The sequence below is a fragment of the Phallusia mammillata genome, chromosome 3, assembly GCF_965637545.1.
Source record: "Phallusia mammillata chromosome 3, kaPhaMamm4.hap1.1, whole genome shotgun sequence".
NCBI lineage: Eukaryota > Metazoa > Chordata > Ascidiacea > Phlebobranchia > Ascidiidae > Phallusia > Phallusia mammillata.
This window is the reverse complement of record NC_137254.1, coordinates 1,529,556-1,545,409: the sequence shown is the minus strand read 5'-3', so window position 1 is coordinate 1,545,409 and position 15,854 is coordinate 1,529,556. Positions and strand designations below refer to the sequence as shown.

Below are 15,854 nucleotides of genomic sequence, written 5' to 3'. Positions count from 1 at the left end.
GCTCGGTGACCGGCTGATTCGGTATGGCGCCTTCAATGGGCCTAACGTATCGTGATTTATGTTTGATTGTGCCGTGATCGCAGGTCTGCATAGAGCAGGGTTTCCCAACCGGTGGTACGCGTACCACTAGTGGTACGCGACGGCACTCCAGGTGGTACGCGAACACCTTTTGGTATTTTGCGATTTCCGTATTTTTGCACACAAATCACAAGTGATAACAAAATGTCTGTTACTGAATCCACCGGGTTACGTGTCACTTCTATGTTTGCTCCAACTAACCCATTTAAGGTGCCACCAGTAAGGTTGTTTGAAAATAATATGTCTTTGTTCTAATTATTTCGTGGTAACAATAACAAGCGTAGAGATAATGCGCCTGTAGTTGAATTAGTGTGCTTGAGAGTTGTAGTCTACTGTAGAAAGTGCGTTACAAACGTTTTACCAATTTGATTTCGAAAAATGTCGAAGCGAAAGTATGACACGGGTTATCTAAAATATGGATTCGTAGAAATTGAACACAGAGGCGAGGATCTCCCGCAGTGCGTGGTTTGCATGAAGACGCTCTCGAATAGTGCCATGAAAGCAAGTCTGCTCAAGCGGCATCTTGAAACAAACCTTCCTACAAAAAAGGACCAAGATCTTAGCTACTTTCAGCGCCTTGGAGAAAAAACTGAACAGCAACGCATTGATAAAACAGGCGCCATGTACCAGAGCAGCTCTGGGAATGTAAAAGCTTCGTTTGAAGTTTCCCTCCTGGTTGCCCAAAACATGAAGGCGCATTCAATTGCTGAGTCTCTAATTATGCCAGCGGAAAATCTTGATTCGAAACGTGATCGGGGTGGAGGCGGAGGCCAAGTTGTCCAGTGTGTCCCTTTCTAATAACACTGTGAAGCGTCGTATTGAGGAAATGTCGATCGACATTGCCGACCAAGTGTATATGTCCGATACACTCAACAAGACAAGGTAAATACCGAATTACTGTTTAAGTCAGAACTTGTCAGGCACAACAAAAGGAGTGGATATTTTTAGAGTTTTGAACGACTTTTTCAAGCGGAATGAACTAGAGGGGGGAAGTTGGTTGGCTGCACGACTGATGGGGCTCCGGCTATGCTTGGCCGTAAATCCGGATTTCAAGCTCATGTAAAAGCTGTGTCGCCAAACGTCATCTTTGTCCATTGTATTATACACAGATTCGCCCTTTGCGCTAAAGTGCTGCCGCCAAATTTGTTAGCCTGTTTAAACCGGGTTGTAAAAATGGTTAATGCAGTGAAAACGTCTGCCTTGAATACTCGATTGTTCAAACTGCTCTGCGAAGATCTGGGCTCTCAACACACTTGTCTCCTTTACTAAACGGAGGTGCGTTGGCTTTCCCGAGGCAACGCGACGAGACGCCTTTTCGAACTGAAAGAAGAATTATACGTTTTTTTCAAACAAAAGGGCCATGAATTTCAAAAAGACTTTGAGGATGAAATGTTTATCGTAAGGTTGGCTTACCTATCTGATATTTTTGGGGTCATCAACCACCTGAACCTATCAATGCAAGGAACTGACTGCAGTGCACTGTCACTCAGTTTATCTCAAGGCTACGGGCATTAGTGCGCAAGCTGGAACTTTGGTCAAATAACGTAAAAAACAAGCGCTATGGAATGTTCGAACTATTTAGTAATCTTCCGGGAGGACAATGGCCAAAGTGATGATGAGATATTATGCCACCTCACGGTACTAAAAGCTGAGCTTACTCATTACTTCCCGGATGTGGATTGCTGTCCCTACATCACTGATCCATTTTTTGTGGACCCAGCCGACCTATATGTTGGAACTGGGGAGCAAGAGCAGCTCATCGATATTCGGGCTGACGACACTACACAGGCAATGCACAAGGAATATTCTCCTACAGTTTTTTGGCAGAATATGGCCTCCTCGTATCCCACAGTAGCCGGTCGCGCTATACCTCAGTTACTAATATTCCCTACTACGTGGGAGTGCGAGCAGGGATTCTCTTCAATGAATATCAAGAAGAGTCGTAACCGCCTTACTTCCCCCGGCCATGATTTCCGATGTGCAGTAAGCAAAGTTGTGCCCCGCATCGATCGACTTGTAGAAGGCAAACATATACAGATTGATCATTAAATTTATCTTTTCTTCATTTTTACTTCTTCGTTACATTTTCATTAGTCGATTCGGGAAATAAGAAAGTTATCTTCTCGAAAATATTTTTCTAAAAACAAGTGGTACGCGGCAACAATGCGTTGCCTTCAAGTGGTACGCGACCACAAAAAGGTTGGGAACCGCTGGCATAGAGTCTATAGACGCTTCAGGGCTGATCCCAGTAATGAATTTAATGAACATAAATTTGTATGTTTGTATGTGTTTCAAATTCTCAGTAGCTTATTACACATCGAAAACTTCAGTAAAGCATTTTTGTTGTTTGAAGTTATAAATTATCAGTTTGTTTTTCAGCGAGAATATGCCGGCCGCTTTGGCTAACTTGATTTCGGTTTAGCAATCACAGCGCCCCCAAATTGCCTTCTGTATTTTTTTAACAATCAAATTCCGATTTGTCAATCGTTCCGTTTCGGCGTCTTATGATGAGATTTTGCTTTTGTGAAAAGACGCATGTGTGTGTACTGTGTAAAATACCTTGAAGGGTCTGCTATTTTAACCCAATTTATTCTGGTATGAGTTTGAAGCGGCTCGTAGCGCGAAATATTTTCACGTGACACGATAGATTAGATTAACCACGCAAACATCTTCTGGTTAAACGTACCAGCGGTATACCTGGGGCAATGGTTTTGGCGATTTACGATTTCTACGTGGTTTCTGCGTGTCTGCACGTGTAGCGGTTACAACACTATTGTGCAATGTTTATGAAAACGATTGCATGTTATTTCGCAATAACGTTTCACACCACGAAATGGAAATGTTTACCCTCATTTCTGCATAGACTAATGTTTATATTTCCGTTTCTATGGTAGTCATAAGTTATTTTCAGCCATTTTTCGGGTTCCAGAAAGATCTAACAGTAAACATAGTGTTTATTCCCTTATGACACATATTTCCGTCGGTATTTGCAATGTTTCCGCAGTTGTGATTCGTATTAGAACGCGTCGTTTCCACCCTGTGAAAAAGCATATGGTGTTCACCAAAAGGCGCTATGGCACTATAAATTACATGGCTACCTTAAAATAAATAATATAAGTAATATGAGAAAAAGAATTCGTACACCGGCTTATGTTTCGCATTGTTATATAAGCGTGGACTTTGATGTTTGCGGGGGGCTATTTTCGGCCTTCTATTCGTCGTTCTATTTGAGGCTATTGGTGGCTTCTATTTCCACCGGGAAAGCTTCTATTTTTGGCTTCTATTTTTATCCCATGTGGAAGTGTAGCTGATTTGGACGTTCGCCTTTAATGTTATTCAAGAATACAAAGAAAGAAGAGACATATGTGTGGCTGTTAATCAGTCAGCTGTTATTGAGATGCAAAGATCAGACTCTCCAAATAATTTCCAATGAACATCATAGTTTACATTGTAGCCGCCATTCACAAGTCGTCATCGAGGAAGCAGTGGCTACACACGAAACGGGTGGCGTAAGCACAGCCCAGCTGGTGTAGACGATAATGAATGTGGGTGACTGCCTCCTGGCCTCCAATCGGTTAAAATTTCTTCCCCTTGGCTTCGAATATATTTCCAAAGTCCTCGCAGGTTTGTTGCCAGCGTTTCTCTGGTTCATCCCAATTAAAATACTAGGCCGAATTGAGCACTCCCGAGAGGGAATGTCCAGCTCGGGACTGTATGAACTCGTCGCTTACGACAGCCCGGGACATATGCTCGATATCCAGTATATCCAGGATACTAATAAATCCTGCAGCGGCCGTAATTTACTTAAAAATCTGTGCAGCCTGGATCTGCACCGACCGCCGCACTAGAGGGTTTCCTAACTTGTCTTGAACGCAACACTGTCTGCCTGATGGTACAAATTTCTCCTTGGTTGCACAACAGCATTGGTTGGCACAACAGCTCTGTCAAACGAACAGAAACGTGTCACGATCGCCAATAATACGCACATTCAATATGGCCGATAAACTTACACTAAGAAATATGTCACATTAAGAAAGTCAACACCTCTTAACTCATACACAAATATTATTACGACATTTAACTAACACAATTTACACATTCAATTACGTGCCAACTTGTTAGGAGTCCAGGACTGATTTACAGGCACAAAATAAGACGTTTCAGCATTTCAATAACCTTAACAATCATGCCTAATTAGCTGCACATAATACACTACAATGTTGGCACATAAATATCCATAAAAAGCTACTTTAGATCCACCACAAAGTGCAACTACTAAAAAGCCTGCTCATAGCACAGAATTAAACTGTAAAAGGTGGTCCAGACAAGATTGCGACACTAATGACATCACACGCATTGTTACGTTTGGAGATTTCTAGCCAATCATGGCAGGCTCCTTGTTACGTCATAGTCAATGAAGTCAGATTATTGATATGAATTAAAAACAGGGAAAGAAAGCGCATAAAAGTCATTTCTCGCTGTAACAAATCCGTTTGAGGCACTTTTCTTGGATGATATAATATTCCACTCGCCGTGACCGCCTCCAGTGCGATCAGGCGAAATTGCGTCGTCCAGGTCGCGATAAATCCGGGCTGGGGAACTAGCTTCTTTTTTTCCGGGATTCGACTGATGCCGACGTGCATGCAATGAGTGGGTGAGGTTATTTTAAATATTCATATATGGTGAACCGTTCTTCTGAACACAGCTCAGCACAACTAGCGAGAATTGCGTCTCCACCCAGTAATTTAGACTGTTGGGGGTCATCAAATGTATTTGATAAATCCGAGTACGAAACTGCATTTTCCACAACGCTCATGGTTGGCAGACATACACGTAGGCCTGCGTCTCGAGTCTAAAATTAACAAAACAAAATGGCGGAACAACAATAAATACAATGGCCATACGATAATTGACTGGCATACAATATTCCAAGCGTGTGAGATAAAGCGCACGCCGTGAAAGTAGAAAGTCAGACGCGGGCTTTTGCTCCCCGACTTAGCGCATATACATGAGACCGCGCCTCGATAGCTGGTCGCCAAAAAAAATACGGCGATGAACAAAATACGGCGATAAACAAAACTAAGTTAGGAATTCGACGCTGTTTATGTAGCGCGATGTATATTGTGTGACGTTTTTCTGCTCGTCCGTAGCTAATTTCGGTTTTGAAAAATACGTTAGTCTGCCCTACGTTCTAAATTATTGCATGACTTCGCTACTGTCTTTGGCGCAACGTTCGATATGCGCAGTATAATCGTAACTTACCATGAGAAAAAATGTAGGTTCAATCAAACATTATTACCAAGAATTAGTGATTTGTCGTGTATTTTATTTAACTTGGAACATTACTATGAAAACATTGCAAAACTTAAGAAAATATAACGTGGATTTACCTTAACCACACTACTTTAGTTTTTCAGGGATTTCAGGGACGTTTATTCGGTAATGTACATTTTTTGAATGACATTTTTTACGGAAATTAAAAGTTAATCCTGTTATGATAAGTCGGTTGGTGAACTCATTGGCCACTTTATTGAAAAGCACAAGTTAAATATTAACTGAAAGTCATACGAACAAAAGACAAGACCTTCAAAAGTAGCTTGGTCGCCTATAAAACTGCCCGAGTGCTTGCGTATATTATAGAGGTCTCCATAATCACTATACATATATGTTCTATATGCGCAGGTTGTTTGCGCGTTCTACAGGTCTCGTTCCAAGAAGCGATGCATGCGATGCGGAAATCGTAGCGCGCTCGGCAGCAATTAGTTGTTAGTCATAAGAGCTTACAAACCACCGATCCCCGCGCGATTTCCGGGTTCTGTAACTGCCGTCGTGTAACGCAGTAATTCATTAGAGTAGCCACGTATTAGTTTGTACCTACACTGTAAGGTGTTCGGTTTATTATAGTGGAGATGCTAGTAGCCTATATGTGTTCAGGAGTTAACTAGAACAATTTCTAAATGCGTTTAGTTACCGGAAACCACTCTATAAATAATTGTATTGAGTGTTTAAGTGAAGTGGATTTGTTAAGGTTTTTTTTTTTTAAGAAATAACCGGTTTTGTTTTACAAATACAACTATGTCATTGTTCGACTTGAGTTTTCTGGCAATCTTTGTTATTTTCTGTATAAAACCCGGTAAGTAAATTGATAATATTCACTTCTTGTGTAACTTAACATAAAAATATAGTGAAATACACTGATTGAAATCAGTTATGCGTCATAATGATGCGCATTCTAATGACGGAAATAGCAAATTTCTGGAACAGGGTGTTGACGCTTTGATTTATATATGCAAACTTTCGTGCCCAAATTCAACCTGTTACTTTACAATAGATGTGACGGCATTTCATTGTGTGGTCACGCCGATTGGCGGATATGGTTCGGCCCTGAATAAAAAACATGGTGCGAAAAATACTGAAGACAAAAAAGGAAACATAAAACACATTGGAACAATTGAAAGGTAGACACGGGCGTTTGCTCCCCGTGGGCCCGCGCCTCGAGCTCAAAATGGACAAAAAAAAACAAAATGGGGGAACAACAGTAAATACAATGGCCATACCGAAATTGACTGTCAAAAACAGTAGGTCTCTCAGTGGCCAATTTTTGGCATACAATATTCCAAGCACGTGAGATAAAGCGCACGCCGGGAAAGTAGATAGTCCGGCGCGGGCTTTTGCTCCCCGATTTAGCGGACATGCTGCGTCTTGGTAGCTGGACGCAAAGGAACAAAATGGCGATGAACAAAACAGGCTATAAACAAAAACTAAGGTAAAATGGCGTACGCAGAGGATGGGTCTCATTGGCCCATAATCGGCCAATCATGAGGCTACACGTCTACAGCAGATTCCTATGATAGACTAAACCAGTGGTTCTTAACCGGTGGGAAATGTTTTTAGAGGAAAATTATGTTGAGTTAGAAGTCACCAAACTCATGCACGTGGGTTGAAATTAACCGTTGAAAGTTAATTTAATACAATATTTTCCGCAACAACATGTAAGATTAACTTCACCTAGTTTTACAAGGCACCTAAAACTCCAAAAATCGTTTGTTGCGTCACAAAAATTACCAAAAGTATCAATGACTTTGTTATTGTTCGCGAATAAATGCATTTGACCTGTTGATTGTGATGCAATAAATGACTAAACAAGCACATAAGATTTTTCAAAATTCCACACGATTTTACTTTCTCACTAAATCACTATTTAAACTAAATAAGATTGCAGTATAGTTTTAAGCTCCCGACCAAATCGATTCACAAAATTATTTCGATTAAAGAATATTTTTTTGTTAATGTAGGGCACAAAACATCATTATAAAAATGACAGAAGGGGAAATTCGAACTTGGTGATTTATTTTAGCGGGAAACCACACCAAAAAGGTTAAGAACCACTGGACTAAACAATACAGGAAATAAGAGAAAACGTAACCATGCTCTTAAGAAAACCCGGCTAAATATAAGGACCAGTTCAGTAACTTAAATTTTAGCTTGTTGGTTTCTTTACTCAAAACCGGCCTGTAATTGGTTATATGAATATCCAATCATAATGAGGTTACGTGCTGACAAACAGGGCCTTCGCTCCCCATCTATGGTGGATATGATTGGTATATTCCCTGCATGCAGTATTTTTTGGGGTTAAAAAGGGTGCAGACCATAAAGCCGTACATGATAAAGTCGTAACAAACGTAGCTAAACAGGCTGTAAAAAGAAGGAGCTTACGTGAAAACAGAACAAACCGATTAGACACAATAAAACAAAATAAATTAAATACATGGGCTTGTTACCCACACTAAAACTCTAATTGACTAAATTTAAACAAATTAGCCAGTGGACGAAGTGTATGTAAAAAAACACAAGGGGTGATGTTTTACTTTAAATCGAGAAACTCTACAAACAGTACAGACGTTAACCCAGGGCTCGGGCCCAATGTAATAAGGTAACAGAAGCACCAGAAAGTGCGCCCGCAAAAAATACGCAAATAGAAAGTTTTTGGGAAATCCCAATTAGGTGCAACACCATATCGTTGGGCAACCGTGCAAAACATATATGAAGAGTAGTTTTCGAAATTGGGCCAGAAAATAGCCAGCATTACAGACGTTCCAAAAATCACTATGTTCGTCCTTTGCGCAAGTTTTGTGCGCAGTTCTACAGGTCTCGTTCCAAGAAGCGATGCATGCGATGCGGAAATCGTAGCGCGCTCGGCGGCAATTAGTTGTTAGTCATCAGTGTTTACAAACCACCGATATATTAACCAACGCTTGTTACTGGTTATGCTTAAAATGATGTAGGGTATAACATGTTCAATACACCTTTTACATTGTACAATATTAATCATATCTTAAGAACAACCATACGTTTGTCACGTAACAAACTGTCTTCACAAGAGTAGAAAGTCCACAGCTTTACCATTGCAAGAAAACTGCATTAGTCATTAGCTCATCTCAATCCCAGAACTGGTTTCATTACCATCAATCTTGCGGTTGCACTCAAATAGACGTAAAAAGACATGCTTTATTGTTCAAACTATTCCGCCGATGCTCATGCCATCATAATGATGCAAACGTTCAAATCAGTTCTAATGAAATAAAAAATCAGAATCAATAAAAAACGTACTAAGTAAGCGTCGCGTAAAAACGTTGAATTAGTTCCTACTTTCGATTTTAAAAATTGTTTGATGAAAAGTATTGTGTCAAGATTTATGGGAACTTTTTTTATCGACTCAGCCATGTGATGTGTCACACATGTTTGTTTCTTTACAGGAACCGGCCAGTTGTGTCCAAAGTTTCAGTTTCTATGCAAACCAGATTTTTGCCCCCCCAGTGGCATTAAGATGTTCTGGTGGTGTGCGCTGCGATCAAGAGCAAGCTTGCAATGGTGGGTTTGAGTTCAGCTGCAATCATGTTAGAAAAGTATGAGATTTTTGACGGTTTAGTTTTAAAGGACAATAGCAATATAAAAGGCAAACGCTACGTTTTGGTGAACATAAATGTACACCGTAGTTAGGTCGTTAGAGAACCCCATCCAGAAATGGCTTGACCGTTAGGTAACGTGACATCACATGTAGAAAAAAAATCAGCTATCCTTTGGGCCAATTAAAGAACCATCTGTGAGTGCTTTGTACTCAACTGTTGCAGACTGTCGTTTAACGAATCAAATGAGGCACGTGCAGGAGTCACTCTGCGTGTTCGTACCAGGAATGTTACAATGCCCCAAAACGACGTTGTATTTCATGCGTATGTGTCGCAGGGCACAGTTTCAACAAGTAAATTAGTAGTACTACTGTAGCTTGTTCCAGAGTGCGAAGACGTAGTTCCAGCAGTGAGTTAAAGTGACAAAACCTGAGACAGCGCTTTCCTTTGTTTATCGAGCACTGTACTAGTCGCATTTAGTGTTATTTACCCTGATGAAGGCGACCTGTACAGGACGTCGAAACGTCGGAATAAAATTACATTTGCCAGAAGAGCTCTTTAAACTTGATATTATGCCTGACAGCAATAGCCTATGTGGAGCTCTGACTTGAAGCAAAACACGTTGTTAAGTTAGGCAACATGTGAAAAGCTTGAGACAAAAAGCGTATTCCATAACCTTCATCAAACGTTTGAGAGACGCACAGTTTTATTAAAGCAGCAGCGCCACGTTCCAGTCATGATAGGAACGTGTAAGTGGTAGATAGTAAGGCACAAGTTCGAGGTTATATAGTACACAAAATTGTGTTAGACAACTCTTCTCCTTTAAGTATTTTTTTCTTTAATGTGCATTTGATTTGTTTGTTTTTTGTTACATTGAGATGCATGATTACACATAGCAGATTTTTAACCAGACAATACAAAGTGGCTTCAATTCAACTTTGTTATTTTAGGAAACTGTACAGCTGATGAATTCCAATGCCAATCTGGATCCTGTATTCCTCTCGATTGGAAATGCAACAGAAGACAAGATTGTTATGATGGAGATGACGAAATCAATTGCACAAGTAATTAAAAAATTAATTTATTTTTAAGCTGCAGACAGTGCACACTGTTTCAACGTATAAGGTCTCATCATTGCAGCTGGTGACGAGAGATCGGCCGTATTGGCTAGTGTAGCCGTTCAGTGGCATTTTAATCCATTCGTATTTCGAATTCATTGTGTGTATTTTGGTTTTTGAACAAACCAAATGAGGTTTTAATTGTAATGACAAGATACTGTAATATGTATAACCAAGTATTGCTCATCCAGCAGTTTCATTGTGAACAATTGACGTTTCGACGTCCTACACAAGACGCCTTCATCGCAGGACAAACTTGTTTTACTGTAATATGTATTGAATTTTACTAAATAAACTTAAAACCATTGTTTTCGTTGCCTTACACGTTTACGATATTCTGCACTTCTAGTTCCTGAGGGTTGTCGATACCACGAGTTCCAGTGTTACCCTTCTATGAAATGCGAACTAAATTATATAAAGTGCCATCCAAACACTTGCCCAGCTGGTGACGTCACTCCAGTGTGTGATGGTAAGATGTTAATGGTGAAACGTTAATGGCTAGATGGCGCACGAACGTGGTATAGTTACGCCTATGCTCCGTTGCGCCACTTATCGGTTATTCCCAATCTGGAGTGTTATGAGTTTCTGTGTTAGTAGTTCTACCCAGTGGTAGTTCTAAATTAGGAACTCCTGTCCTTAGATATAATGAGTGGTGGGATTCAGCCTGTTCGCACCGGTTCTATAGAACCGTCTCACGAAATTTTATGAGATCAGCGAACCGGTTGGTATTACTGGTTACTGTCAATAGACTTTTTGTAACAGAACCGGCCAAAAATATAACTTTTGTGATAGAACCGGATTGCAAAAAATTTGAATCTTACTACTGGCCAAAACCTCTCGCTTCTTCACAACGTAATGTGCAGGATGGGTCACAACAGATGTAGAACTGTTATATAACACCAATACAACTCTGTTCCTTTTTGTAGGAAACTGTGCAGCTGACGAGTTCCAATCCCAATCCGGAGCCTGTGTTCCTCAATTTTACCGCTGTGACAAAATACCGGATTGTTGGGATGGAGATGATGAGGATGGATGTCTCCCAGAAGATTATGTCTTAGGCAAGTTTAAGCCTAAAAAGTATGAAAAACTCACAAGTACGTTCGTGCATGTACCAAGTGCTATGGTTACCTCCACGAAACTTATTAGGAAACCCGCTTTAACCATGTAAAATCGTGCACGTAACAAATGATATAGATGACTGCACGAAGCATGCAAATTGGTGCATGTAACAAGCACTGTAGTTTACTGCACAAAGCTAATTAGGAATCCCACTTTAAGCATTCAAATTCGTGCATGTAACAAGCTCTGTAGTTGACTGCACAAAACTTTTTAGTAAGCCAGCTTTAATCTGGTAAAGTTTAGCAACTTTGTAATTGTTTTCTTTTCATACAGATTCGAATAACTGCACCCCACAATTTGACTGCGATGGCACTTGCGACTTTCTTGGCGCAGCCTGCGTACAACCTTGGTGTCACGCGGATTTTGCTGGCGAATGTTTTGGTAATAAACTTTGAATAACATTAACAGTTTTTAAAAAAAAGTTTATTGCATGTCCAACAATTGTGTGACCCAAATATTGTTACCTAAATATACACCCAGGCGAACAACAATACAATAATGCTTGGCTCTATGTAACGTTTCGTAGCAAATCAACAGGTGCGAAATTATTGGTGTATTGTAGCGACCTCACTATCTTGTTCGCTTGTGCGCATCGAAGCGTGCTATTTGCCTTTTTCTTTTAATTTATTCTTAAATGTCTTACCATTTTGACGTTTGACTAACAAAAGTTTAAAAGACAAAATTTTGGCATAATTTACAGGAGAATGTGGACCTGACGAGTATCAATGCATATCTGGTTACTGCCTTCCACAAAAATATGTATGCGACGGATGGCACGACTGTTTTGACTATGACGATGACGAAGGCAATTGTACATCTCCAGCACCAGGTTTGCTTCAATCCAGTGTGCTGTATTTTACCTTAATTTCGATACACACATTAAGACTTTAAGTGCGACATAACCCTGCTTTAGAGCCCCCAACGTGTTGCATGAAGGTTACTCTAAACTTTCAAGCAGATGGAAAGGGCCGGGTTTAGAACCACAAACCCTACGAATGCAAGGCGGTTCCACTAACCAATAGGTCATCTTAGAGGTCGAGCTAAGACTATAGAACCACCAACCTTACAATTGCATGGCGGTTGCACAAACCACTGAGTCATCTAAAAAGCCTATATGGCATAAGAACAGTCAATCTTGTAGTTTGTATTTCAAAAACAATCTTTTTTCTCTTTTAGTGATCACAAGCAACTGCACAACATCCGGAGTTTCAGCTAGGTATGTTCTAAACCAAAAATACTTTTTTACCAATAAGGTTTTTAGCATTTTGTACAAAATTGGATAACGTACAAATAGTTTTCTTTGTGATTCTTATTTCTATTCGACTTTGGTTTGCTTCCGCAGCCTGCCAGGAAGTTACGTCCGATCTTTGCTTCCCGGAGCAGCCGAACAGCTTGAAATGATCGGTGACGATTCGACACCACTGGACAATTGCTTTGCAGTAAAGGACAACCAGACTGACGAGTATAACATGAATTTTCAGGCTGGAATTGGACAATGTTCTGCAAACATTAATGTAAGTTACTGTTGCTAAATGTTGGCTGTAATTGCAAATTGTGATTAGTTGGTGGTCATATTAGGTTCACCACGCACTGTATTTTTAATTCCAGGAGAGCGACGCAGAAATTGTGGTAACCTACAAAGTCTCGCTTGGTGTCGCTGCTGTCTCGTCGCAAATAATAACTCGCAACGGGAAATCGGCAATCGTGGAGTTTCAATGCGCTTACAATCGTTCAGGAATAGCGACAATGGATCAACCTCTGTTGGCAATGATCAGGTTAGAAGTTTGTACCTCTCGTTTTTATTGCATTTATGTGACTGGTAATTGGCTGACGGACTAGTATAGCCCACTGTGATTGGTAAATGAGTGTTCAGTTGTCGTATGTAAGCATAATGTGTTTGTATAAAAAACAGTAATGTTGTTTCCGTTTCGGGATAAATCTTTTGTAAGACTGTCTGTCGCACTTAATGCTAACCAATTAAATTCTCTTCACTCACGTTGAGGTGGATTTGGGCAAAACGTCGTCGTCATTCATCATGGAAATGGCTCATTACACATCGGATAGTTTTACTGCAATTGAAACTGAACAAACGATAACAATTGGATCTCCTGTTTACATTGGTGTTAACATCGATGTGGAAGCTGACACCAACTTGGTTTTGCAGGTATAGTGTCACATAATCACGCTTTAAATACCCACCCAGTTTCTTTACTTTGAATGTTTAGGGAATCGACTGTATTCTGACGGACACTGAGAATTTAACTGAAACTATTTATCCTGTGGTCATTGGAGGGTGAGCGCTTGTAATTCAGGGTGAGGAACGTTCCACCAACTTGCTTCTTTTTTTCAGTTGTGCCGCGCCTGATCCTCTTGATGCGGATGGGAATGTCATCTACAATGTGACCGACTCCCGCAAGTTTGATTTCTCTTTCTTGGGATTCAGCTGGTTTGGTGTACGAGACTCGGAGCAGGAGATATGGCTGTTTTGTAGAATGAATATCTGCAAAAAAACAGAAGACAACGACTGCAAAACGGTATTTTTTTTTTCGGATCCCGTTTTGAATCTGACTGAAATCATCAGTTTTGTGAACGTGACTATTTCCAGGCTTACTCTTCTGTTAACATTGCTGCACAGACTTATTGGCAACTTGCGTTGGTTGTTACCCGCCACCTGTAAATCGTTTGTTTAATTTTGGTGTCTCACATTCAAACTTGATTTGATCAGGACTGTCCTTCAGAACCGATACCTGATATTGCAGTCAAAAGATCAATCACTGATGAAACTGCTGATGCAACAAAGAAAATCTCTCTCGGGCCCTTTGTCCTTGCACCTGAACTTGATAATGATGACCAACTTGTTTGCAACCAGGTAAACTGTATTTTTACTTGATGTATAAATTGGATAGGTCTAACTTATTTAAATTGCTTTGTAGAAGGCATTGGGATGCTCTCACATGTGTGGTATCGACACGACAGGTGTTGCCTACTGTTATTGTCCTCAGGGATATTTCCTGATGAAAGATGGAAAGACATGCCTTGGTAAGACCTAATTTCTATTAAAAACATGAATACATTTCTGTCTAGTCCAATCTGAAAGGCATTATAAACTGCCATTTAAAGTTTTTACACTTGCACCTATTTGTTAGAGGTGAATCGAGGCATTAAGTCACTGATGGAGGTCTCTCTCATCTCGAGTCTCTGCCTGATGATGTTGATCATTCTCATTTTGACTGTTGTCATGGTAATGAAAAAGAAAGATGTGAAGAAGATTGTGATTTAGAAGAAAAATAAGAGGAAAGAAGAGTGAAAGAATGAAAATGTGACGATAAGCCAAAAGACTTGAAAACAAACCGAGCATTATAGTTTATATTTACACAGATTGCATTTAATTTTCGTGCGGTTGTTTCAATACAAAAAAACCACGTAAATTGGATTGTTCGTAAAAGTTGTGTTGTGCACAGAAAGTAACAGTCTACCAATAGGTACTTGTCTGGTCGCATAAATTATTGTTCTACAAGGCCAGGAGTAGACAACCTGTGGCCGTGAACATGTAAACTGAAATATTTGGTTTTGCAAAACTTGTTTGAGAGGCTGGAGAAAATATTAACAGCCCAGAAGCCGAGAAAATATTAACAGCCCAGAAGCCGCATGTTTTAGGGCCGAATGCAGAAACCTGGATTATCTCAAGTCGCGGCTTAGCGCCAATCGAAGCTCAGCCGATACCCGGATCATAGGCCCGGCTCAGCGGTATGCAGAAACTCGGATCAAGCTCGGCTCAGCCAAGCCGAGGATTTGGTCTGTCACGCATCACTGACGCCAAATTTTCCGTTGTGACTCAGCTTTAGTTATGACGCGAATAGGTTTGGACGGCAAATTGGAGCAGGAAAGTTGTCGCTAACATTTTGGAGTGGACAGAAATGAGACAGACAGCGGCAAAAAACGTTTAGACAGTACCGTTTTTTTGTAGGATGGTTCCTCAACCTTGACAAAACGTGGTTGTATTCTCTTGAGAACTTTTTGCTAGTATCAAGTTTAGTGTAAAGAGCTTTATTACTGATATCTGTCAGCTAACAGTTGTGTTTTTTTAGGCACTATAACTCATTTATGATTATAGAACTATGTCTTCAATAGAAGTTTGCAGCAAAATGGCACGCCAGTCTGCAATGGTAAGATTCTTACGTTTTTACTTTTATCCGATAGATGGCGCCTGTGGGCGTACTATATTCTATTTGAATAAGGTTTGTTAGGCTGCTGTTTAAAATTGATTACTGATTTATGAATAATAGTTTTAAATCTGTACAATGTCACCTACAACTCCGAAGAAAACTACAAGTACTTCTGTCAGTACTTTATCAACGAAGGTGGATTTACTGCTTACACAAGTCAATCACAACAAGGATGAGATGACTACAAAATTAAATTCTGTTTTGGCTGACTTGCAAACTATCAAAAATAGTCAAACATTTCTATCTAATAAATACGATTTGATTGAAAAAAAACTACTCACTACAGAAGAAGAAATGAAAACCTTAAAAAAAGAAAATCAACACTTGAAAGAAGAAATTAAGCTAATGAAGAAAAATGTGGAAACAAACAAAAATGAAATCAATGCACTGGAACAATATGGCAGACG

The 15,854-nt window shown here is 40.1% G+C and overlaps 2 protein-coding genes, 1 long non-coding RNA gene and 2 pseudogenes across 4 annotated transcripts; all 5 read left to right on the top strand.

Moving 5' to 3' along the window:
* The first annotated feature begins 316 nt into the window (after positions 1–316).
* Positions 317–964, top strand: LOC145218143 (zinc finger BED domain-containing protein 5-like; annotated as a pseudogene).
* Positions 965–1,500: 536 nt separating this feature from the next.
* Positions 1,501–2,127, top strand: LOC145217912 (zinc finger BED domain-containing protein 5-like; annotated as a pseudogene).
* A 3,994-nt stretch (positions 2,128–6,121) lies between these two features.
* Positions 6,122–11,270, top strand: LOC145218142 (low-density lipoprotein receptor-related protein 12-like). Its single transcript, XM_080085538.1, has 5 exons — positions 6,122–6,211; positions 8,835–8,949; positions 9,935–10,048; positions 10,452–10,571; positions 11,029–11,270. The coding sequence occupies exons 4-5, from the start codon at positions 10,496–10,498 to the stop codon at positions 11,268–11,270; spliced, it is 318 nt and encodes a 105-aa protein (XP_079941664.1). The 5' UTR covers positions 6,122–6,211; positions 8,835–8,949; positions 9,935–10,048; positions 10,452–10,495.
* A 230-nt stretch (positions 11,271–11,500) lies between these two features.
* Positions 11,501–12,692, top strand: LOC145217914 (uncharacterized). The gene is made up of 4 exons (XR_013857513.1): positions 11,501–11,602; positions 11,922–12,050; positions 12,398–12,437; positions 12,564–12,692. It is a non-coding gene; the product is annotated as an uncharacterized LOC145217914 (long non-coding RNA).
* A 192-nt stretch (positions 12,693–12,884) lies between these two features.
* On the top strand, positions 12,885–14,635 carry LOC145217905 (uncharacterized). 2 transcript variants are annotated; one of them, XM_080085287.1, is made up of 7 exons: positions 12,885–12,996; positions 13,224–13,385; positions 13,447–13,514; positions 13,572–13,755; positions 13,947–14,090; positions 14,155–14,260; positions 14,368–14,635. In XM_080085287.1, exons 1-7 carry the CDS (start codon positions 12,937–12,939, stop codon positions 14,499–14,501), a joined length of 858 nt encoding a protein of 285 aa, XP_079941413.1. In that variant the 5' UTR covers positions 12,885–12,936; the 3' UTR covers positions 14,502–14,635. The 2 variants fall into 2 exon arrangements, with proteins under 2 accessions (XP_079941413.1, XP_079941414.1); XM_080085288.1 differs by having other exon boundaries at positions 13,960–14,090; positions 14,368–14,429.
* Positions 14,636–15,854: the final 1,219 nt, after the last annotated feature.

Excerpts from the sequence above, each read along its gene's own strand:
- LOC145218142 (XM_080085538.1), top strand. The coding sequence starts at position 10,496 with ATGAAATGCGAACTAAATTATATAAAGTGCCATCCAAACACTTGCCCA. Across the intron at positions 10,572-11,028 it reads CGTCACTCCAGTGTGTGATG|GAAACTGTGCAGCTGACGAG; the intron begins GTAAGATGTTAA and ends TCCTTTTTGTAG.
- LOC145217905 (XM_080085287.1), top strand. The coding sequence starts at position 12,937 with ATGCGCTTACAATCGTTCAGGAATAGCGACAATGGATCAACCTCTGTT. Across the intron at positions 13,386-13,446 it reads ACACCAACTTGGTTTTGCAG|GGAATCGACTGTATTCTGAC; the intron begins GTATAGTGTCAC and ends TTGAATGTTTAG. Across the intron at positions 14,091-14,154 it reads ACCAACTTGTTTGCAACCAG|AAGGCATTGGGATGCTCTCA; the intron begins GTAAACTGTATT and ends ATTGCTTTGTAG.